This window comes from Abramis brama, assembly GCF_963993115.1.
Source record: "Abramis brama genome assembly, chromosome: 3".
NCBI lineage: Eukaryota > Metazoa > Chordata > Actinopteri > Cypriniformes > Leuciscidae > Abramis > Abramis brama.
The window spans coordinates 55194047-55203346 of NC_139965.1; the positions used below are offsets into that span (position 1 = coordinate 55194047).

A 9300-nucleotide genomic window follows, 5' to 3' on the forward strand; every position below is an offset into this window, starting at 1 on the left:
AAAAGACGATTAAAAACTCTGGTTGCTCTGACATGGTGCTAATCAGTAATTACAAGTTCAACACGCTCTGCTCCCGCCTAAAGTGTGATGCAGGCCTAATTTGCATACAGATATCTGCAACGTCATTTGGCCTAGTCAAAACTCTAATTCAAGATATCTGTAATTACATTTTGTCTAGGCAGAATGAAAGTTACAGATATCTCAAATTTCAGATATCTCTAATCAAAATTAATTTCAAGATATCTGATCATAGATATCTACAATTAAATTATGACTATCCCTAACTCCAGTTTGAGATATCTACAACGCCATTTTGACTAGTCATAACTCCAGTTACAGATATCTACAAAGTCATTTCGCCTAGTCAAAACTTAATTTAAGATATCTGAAAAGGAACATGTAGATATCTTGAATTGAGGTGAATTAAAGATATCTTGAACTGGAGTTATGACTAGTCAGAATCAAATTGAAGATATCTCAAACTAGAATTACAGATATCTACAATTCAATTGCAGATATCCGTAATTCACATAGTGGATATCTGCAACTGAATTGTAGATATCTGTAATGATAAACCCCATACAAATGAATGGAAAAAGTGACGTCATTTGTCCTAGGAAGAATGTCTTTGTGGATATCTGAAATGACAATTATGGATAGGAAGAATGTAGTTGTGGATATCTGAAATGTTCTTTTTGACTAGGCAAAACTGAATTACAGATATCTGCAACACATATCCAGTCTAGCTGTTAAATGTTAAAATGGCTTGCCATAATTTCACAGGCAAAAAACCGCCCAATGTCTATTGTCAGTGTAATGATGTATGAAGCACAGCTCATACAGAAATCACTTTCCAAACAAGCAGCTTTCTGTTGGTCAACACACATCAGATCTAGTAAACAGAAGCTCAAGCATGTTCGCTTGACATGCGAGAACCAATGAGGTTAATTCTATTGTTACGCAGCACGCTTGAGCTTCAGCAACCAACCAGGTTTGTTCTCGCAGGTCAAGCAGGTTTGGTTGAGCTTCTGTTTATGTTCGCTGATCAATGTTTAAATGTGAAAAGCCTAAATTTAATCTGTTCATCATGTGATCGTGTCTCTTCAGAAAATTTGGACTAAACCACTCAATTCATATGGATTAGTTTTATGATCTCTTTATGAACTTTTTGTAGCGTCAAAGTGGTAGTTGCGTAGCTGTCAATGGAGGGACAGAAAGCTCTCAGATTTCATCAAAAAGATCTTCATTTGTGTTCTGAAGATGAACGAAAGTCTTACAGGTTTTGGAACAACATGAGGGTGAGTGATTAAAGAAATAATTTTCATTTTTGGGTGAACTAACCCTTTAATCACACTGGTCAACAATGCTTAAGTCAAAAAATGTGTACAATTTGTATGTATGTTGGACTTTCAATATAATTTTATTGATCATTTATTGTACTTTATTTTGTTTGGAGCATGTCTGACCTCACATGGCACAAAGTTTGAGTATCGTCCCATGAGCTTTGTTCAAGATCTCCACAAACAAGTTAAAAGCTACATGTCTACAACATGTATAAAAACCCAGAATGATATAAACTGTACAAAATGAGCTTAGTAATAAGTCAAGAATAATCATATTTGGGGAATTACGCTTAAATATTTTCAAATCAGTGGTTGAAAATAAGTGCTTTTTATCCACAAATACAAAAACTGCATAACATTACTAAGAAGTTCATTAATTTATGTCAAAAAATCCTCAAACCTGGTCTTTTAATAGCTGAGAACAAACTGACTATTTGATTCATAATAAAAATAAAGAATCATAAATAAATAATTTTTAAAGATGGATTTGACATTCCCAGATTCAGGACATGATGTGGACTGTCTTCATTCACACATCAAGATCATCATCTGGATCCTCCTCATCAAAGTCATCGTTGGCATCAGGCTCGTACATGATCCGTCCCGAGCCAGGAGTCGGCCTCAGAAGAGCTGATTTTCTGGGGGGGGGGAACAGATTACACTGCAGCATGAAAGACTGAACTTCTCAGAACATCAAAATTGTTCAGATCTTGGTGACACTTTATTTTACAGTTTCCTTGTTACATATTTTACATGTACCAATATAACAGTAAATAACTTGGTTACACTTTATTTTAAGGTGTCATTGTTACAGTGTAATTATATATTTAAGTACTGAGTAATATTAAGCAACTACATGTACTTACTATGGGGTTAGGGTAGGATTGAGATTTGGGGTTAGTTGCATGTAATTATGCATAATTTACTGTTATTACTATGGTAAGTAATAATTTATATATTTTATATATATATATATTATATATATATATATATATATATATATATTTATATATATTTATATATATATATATATTTTATATATATATTATATATAATAACAAGGGCACCTTAAAATAAAGTGTAACCCAGATTTTTAGTTTTTAATTAAATAATCCGTTTTGTTTTACAAACAGTATTTTTATTGTCAACTAAAACTGATGAAGAGCCTGCGTGCTCGAAACGTCACATACGCTATGCGATAGTTGTCTTGAAAATAAATATTTTTGATAATTTTGGAGCTTAGGTGTTGCCGACTTTATACTTTATTTTTTACTTGTTGTTTTTTAGTCAAGCACCCTTTTGAGACTGATGTGTGTGCTTTTGTTTCATTTTTCTTCAACTAAAACTATGAAAAATTGTTTTTGTTCATTGAAATAAAGTAAAATATAAATACTAGGTAAAAAAATATTTCTTACTAGAAATGGTGCCTTGGCAATTAACTGAAAATTTATAAAACTAACTAATACAAATTTAAGTAGTAAAATTGGTAAAACTGAAATATATTTTAATCAAACCTAAATAGAAAAATACAAAAATAAAAATGACAAAAGCACATAAAAAAATTACTAAAACTTTAAACTGAAAACATAAAAATAAAAGAATTTAAAATATTAATAAATATGAATGGTATATAAATATTACCAAATACTTACTATCTATCTATCTATCTATCCATCCATCCATCCATCCATCCATCTATCTATATAGAAAGGTTGAAAATTAGACAGTGCACTAATATTACTATGAATGGGAGAAAGTGCAATGCACAATATGGCGGAATACGTCCCGCCTCATAAATAAAAGAGCCAATCGCCGATTGGTAAAGTCGTTTCGACATTTGGGGCACATTCAAGCTCAAACCGGTGCGCAACGTTTTGCTATGGTTTCCGGGTTGAATGAAATGTTTCCTGGAAACGGTGTGCAACAGGCTTTGAGATATGTTTTCTCTTGTTTGGTGGGTGTGTCAAAAATGTCAGCCCAATCAGCAGCAACAGGTATATGCACGTGGTATTAAAGCGACAATTGAAGATATTAGAAGACATGTTTGTCGTAAGAGTTTTATAGTAAAAATATAGCACATCAACAGTAATCACCAATAATGATAAGCCATTAAGCCTAATACTCACAATAAAAATAATAAGGTCATATAGATCATAACACAGTCTTGGAGGTAAGAAGTGGATTATTCTTCACCAGAAATGTTTGTCTTTTCATCCTGAAATGCGAGGCAAATGTTGGATCACAATAATTAGGTTGTTTCCACAAATCCCTTCACTCGATTGGGATGTTCTCTTTTATTCTGGACAGCAAGGGCAGTGACTGTGACATTGAGCATATTTTGCAGTATTAAACACATATTTATACCGATTTCATCAGGCTCCGAAAATTCTTCAAAAAGAACACAAAGAATGGCCTTCTCAGCTGCCATAGTTGCAACTCTTGCGTCATCAGAACAGTGTGTTCAACGCACCACAGTTTCCGTTTAAAAAACGTTTTGCAACTTTTTGTCTGGGCTGAACGCAGCCCAAGCCTATTGTGTTACTGCAGCTGCTGTTAGAAGCTCCGGTTTAGAAACAGTCAGTGTTCTGAGACGAGCGCTTAAGACTGCACATGTGCATTGGCTGGTCCATCCTGAAAAATGCAGTTTTTTTTATCATGATTTAAGCTTTCAGAAACAAAATTGATGGCCGTTCATTTACACAACAGCAGCGTTTTGGGGGCCTGAAACACAACACTTTTCAAAACAGGTTTCAAAGTTGAAGTTTTTTGAAAACGATTCCAGTATCGTCTTCATGTAAACTACAAAAATGCGCATTTTTTTAAGCGGTGACACCATGCGCATGCGTATTACGTGTTCAGCCTATAACACTTTGTTTCTTTACAAAGTGACTTTGCCAACTACTGGCCTGGCAGCAGAATACACCGTTTTTTTATGTTTCGCTGATCCTTGTGAACGGGAATCATTTTGACAATGTTGATGTCTGTACGCAAAAAACGCAAAGGAAAAACTTTTCTGTGTTTCGTACATCTTAGTTGTGCAAACATGTTTAAAGTTTATGGCACGTCCAACTCTGGGACTGGGGTATTAAAATTCTCCGAGGGGTATCTCCGAGCTTCAGAGGGCGTTCATGTTACATTTTTAACTAGGAAACTCATATTTACGCTAATTCCGATAGACCAAGATAACACTCTTTTCATCAATAGAGGACTCTTACTTCTCTTTGCTAAATACAAATGGCAGTGCCACTTTCTCCTTGGCTCTTCTCTCCTCCTCAGACAGGCGTAGATTGAAGGTCAAGTTCGATGCTGGATCAGCCTGCTCAGATCACAGTGAAAGACAAAAAGTTACAACAAAAACCTCCATCTAAAGTCACTGAGAATCAAAGCGGCTTTGCTCACCTCTGCTACTTTTTGCTCTTTCTGTACATGCCCAGGTTGACGGAGTTTGGCCTGTACAGAAAGGGTCACGTCCTCGGACAGACTGAAATACTCTTCCTATAAATTGATTACACGCTTATGATTTTAGTTTAGAATCACATGTTTATTCAGAGTAAAACCTCATGTCTTACCTCTTGCATAACTTTGCCTGACTTTGTGCGTCGTGTAGTCGTAGCCACGGCATGATGTCCATTGTTTGCAGGTGCCACGGAGATAACAGTACTGGCTAAGTGGCTTACAATCCCTACAACACCTTGTAGATGCAAATCTGAATGCAGGAGACTGATGATAGTTTTAATATCTCCTCCTAGTGGTCAGTGGAAAAAACAAACAAGAGCATTATTTCCTAAGTCTTGAATTAGTCGACACTTAATGCCTGCTACAGACTGTGTGATTTCGGCAATCCTATAAGATCATTACAAATCACATTGTATGACATGGATCTAATAAACTTGGGTACATGTATGCAGACTGTACGATGATGACACCTATTGAATAGTAGGCTATGACACAAGTTAGTATAGAAGAATAAAACGGCATCAGTATGCGCTTGTGGTAAACAAGTAGAGCAGGATGAATCTCACTTTGGCAATTGTGTTTTTTATGTGCGCTGAAAAAAAGAGGATAATATGGTCCTATGGATAATATATGGTCATTGCTAGGGAAAAGAGGCATGTCAATTATGTAAATGGAGCGCCATGTTAAATTTTAGGGCCATGTTACGTTGATCATTACGCCATTTCATGTACAGGCTACATGAATCATGTACAGGCTACTGATCACAGGCTATCTTTGGTTGCAAGACCGTGACAATGGCCATCTCTGAACCTCTCTCTTTCACTGTATGACGTAGGACCAACGTTTAGGAGCCGCGACCACAGAAATCGCCACGATTGGTCATCTTTCGTCTGGGACAGCCCAAAATCACACAATGTGTACCAGGCATTAAAGGCAACGCAGTTTGTTAATGTGAGATGTTTCACCTTTTCTGAGCTCTTGAAGTCTTTGACAGATGACAACAGGGTCATGATGTCTTAAAACCAATGAGAGTGAGTCAATAACAAGTACTGGTGCTTTGACATGCTGCGAGTCTTTGATGAGCTTAGTTATGTGTTGAGAAGTGAGCTGATCGACGGTGAAAGACGATCTGCACATCCAGCCGAGGGGATCAGGGAAACCCTTATGAAAATGAAGCCTTTAAAACACACAAAACACATGAGAAAGTATTTCAGTGGCAAAATAAATTAAATAAAATCCCAAAATAGACTGCATGTCTGTCCTGAATGGTAGTAAATTAATCAGTAATATACTAATATTACTAAATATTACACTTTTGCTGTTGTTTATGCCCTTACAACATGTGTTAATAAACAGTAGGGGGAAACAATTTGGTAAATACAAATAATAATAAATAAATAATATCCTACATAGTTAGCAAAATATGGTAAAAATAATAATAATGAAAAATATAAGATAGCAAAATAACCAGGCTTATCAACTTAAAATATTAAGATTATTTATGTCAAAGGCTGTGCATATTATGACACAAATTAATAATTGCTTAACATGGCTAATATTAATATTTTGCACATATAATATTTGTTAATTAACATCAATGAAAAATAATGGGAAATGCAAAAAATATAAAGTAACAATATCATGCATAGTTAAGGTAACAAAATAACCACCAGGCTTATAAACCTAAAACAAAAAATATATATGTGGCACAATTTTTTGGTACAGGTTCTTCAGTCACTTGATACTTTGGCTATTATTATTAATAAAATATAACATTTCTACTGCTGTTTAAGCAAAACTTAAAATAAAACTGCATATTTTAATTTCTATAAGTTAAGACTGTTTATTATCAACGCATTAGTCAGTAATACAGACATAATGGGGGAAAATGTGAATAACTTTGCTTTGCAGGTTTCAGCATTGCATTTTCTGCTTGTGCTCCTACAATATTCTGCATTTTCACAAAAAATTTTTTTGTTTTGCATAAATTTAAAAGAAAAAAAGGTTTCATTTTAAGGTGATTTTTGTTTATTTTTGCACAATAAACTGTTTAGTGTGGTGTTATGTCACCACTTGTAAAATCTTGAGTCCTGAAGCAAAACAGTTGAAAACCACTGCACTATGATATTTAAAGATTTTAAATTATGTGCATCCTAAATTACACACTGCTAGTACCATTTAATATTCATTTATATGATGTTAGGTGCTTTTAGGTGTCACCATATGCATAAAAGCACGTCTCAAACATAGGTCTCAAGTCACAAATCAAGAGTCTCTCTCTCTCTCTCTCTCTCTCTCTCTCTCTCTCTCTCTCTCTCTCTCTCTCTCTCTCTCTCTCTCTCTCTCTCTCTCTCTCTCTCTCTCTCTCTCTCTCTCTCTCTCTCTCTCTCTCTCTCTCTCTCTCTCTCTCTCTCTCTCTCTCTCCTCTCTCTCTCTCTCTCTCTCTCTCTCTCTCTCTCTCTCTCTCTCTCTCTCTCTCTCTCTCTCTCTCTATATATATATATATATATATATATATATATATATATATATATAACATTTATTTTGCTCACTTCTGCACACAGCTTCTGTCCAAGCCAGCACACACTTCTGTTTCACTCGCCTCGAATCCCAGCACATGTACGTCCTCGCCCCTGTAACAGATTTTAGCACAAACCAAACACTGTAACAACTTAATGGAAGTCAATCAAAATTTTAATTAAAAAATCTGCAGACAGGAACTTGCCTCATCAATGCTGCATTAATAAAACACTTGAGGATGCCCCGACCTGTGCATTTGACAGTATCTGAAACGTACAAACATATACTTACTATACTCAGCAGTGTATAAATGTACAAACGGGGTAAGAGTATCGATGTTACCTTGAATGAGTATGAATCCTCCAGCCTCTGCTCCCTGTAGCACATCTAGCAGCATGACTCAAACGCTCATATAAACACTATTAGCTAACAGCTAAACAAATCACTTTTGGGCTTGGCAAGCTAACTTACTGGATGGCTTATTACACCAGCGCTATTGATTAAACATCTTAAAGACCCAAGTAGAATTCAAACTCTTGGTTATATAAAAGAGTTATGGTACAATTCACGATCAACACGAGTTTGATTACAGCGAATACTCAATTTCCCCATAAGCACAGCGGCTACTTTCTTCTGCATGGCTGTTTGCAAACTTGAGTAAAGCATTAGCGCCAGCTACTGTGCTGTAGTGTGTAGCACTGGGTCCCCTGCATGCATGAGGATGATCATGTTTGGTGGTCTCTCCGATGTCCATAGCATCTAAAAGATTGAAAACCCCTGATCTCATCTAACACATTTGATAGGGATAGGGATAGTTCACCCAAAAATTAAAATTCGGACATAATTTACTCGACCCTCAAGTTGCTCCAAAGCTGTAGGCTATACATTTCTTTTTGAGAATATTTTGAAGAATCTGGTTTCCATTGACTTCCATAGTATGAAAAAAAAGTCAATGGGGTCCATCAACTCTTTGGTTAATCATAGTTTTCAAAATATCTTCGTTTGTGTTCAGCAGAAGAAAGAAACTCATACAGGTTTGGAATTACTTGAGGGTGAGTTAGTGATTTTCATTTTTGGGTGAACTATCCCTTTAACCATGATTAGTGTTATCAGTCTCGTTGTTTTTAACCCGGCTTTGTAGCCTCTATGTCTGAACAGCAAAGAGATATATATATATATTTTTTTTTTATCTAAGAGGCTGTAAAGCTTTTTAATTGTCTGTTTCCTCAAGGCCCAACATAACATATAGTGACAGCTCAACATTGCCCTCTAGTGATATTACACAGAACATGGGGGGAAAACAGTTAAGATTCACTCCTATCTATGCTCACTAAATTAAGAAAAGAGAAAAAATAACTAATATGATTTCCATCTGTAAAAATGATGATTTTAAAATTATATATGCATGTGTATGTATATATAATACATGCAAGTAAAATAATGATATATATTTAATTATATGCTATATAATATGAGTGTGATATGAGTATGAGAATGAAAAACTGAAATGTTTTTTATGCAATAACAAATACAAAACAAGACAATAATAAACAAAGAACAATACACAATACAAAGGGTTACATTACATAAACATAAAAAATATTAAACTAGCTGAAATGATTGACACCATTGCAGAGTCTTACATGCAGCAGAAATTTTAGAGTACCTCAAAGAATTTAAATATATATCAAAATCTTTCTTAAAAAATGAAAAAAGAAGGAGTTTTCTTTGAAAATTTACACTTGTGAATATAAAATTTGGCAAGAAAAAGTAGAAAATAAGGGTCTAGTTTCAGAGACTCACCAAAAAAAAAAAATTTTTTGGCTTATACAGAAGTTTAAAAATAGATACCTTTTAACAAAGTTTGAAAAGTCAACCCAAAAGATTGTGCAATATATACATTCCCAAAATAAATGAATAATAATTGAAATGTTTCTAGCCGCGGATCAACTCCTCCATGACGTCATCAGCGCGCGCCGCT

The 9300-nt window shown here is 34.9% G+C and overlaps 1 protein-coding gene across 1 annotated transcript; it reads right to left on the reverse strand.

Moving 5' to 3' along the window:
• Positions 1–1329: 1329 nt before the first annotated feature.
• Positions 1330–7968, reverse strand: elp5 (elongator acetyltransferase complex subunit 5). Its single transcript, XM_084107684.1, has 8 exons — positions 7662–7968; positions 7525–7585; positions 7352–7432; positions 5765–5976; positions 4913–5088; positions 4743–4838; positions 4559–4659; positions 1330–1981 (listed from the first exon to the last, which is right to left on the reverse strand). The coding sequence occupies exons 1-8, from the start codon at positions 7714–7716 to the stop codon at positions 1873–1875; spliced, it is 891 nt and encodes a 296-aa protein (XP_083963810.1). The 5' UTR covers positions 7717–7968; the 3' UTR covers positions 1330–1872.
• Between the last annotated feature and the right edge of the window lie 1332 nt (positions 7969–9300).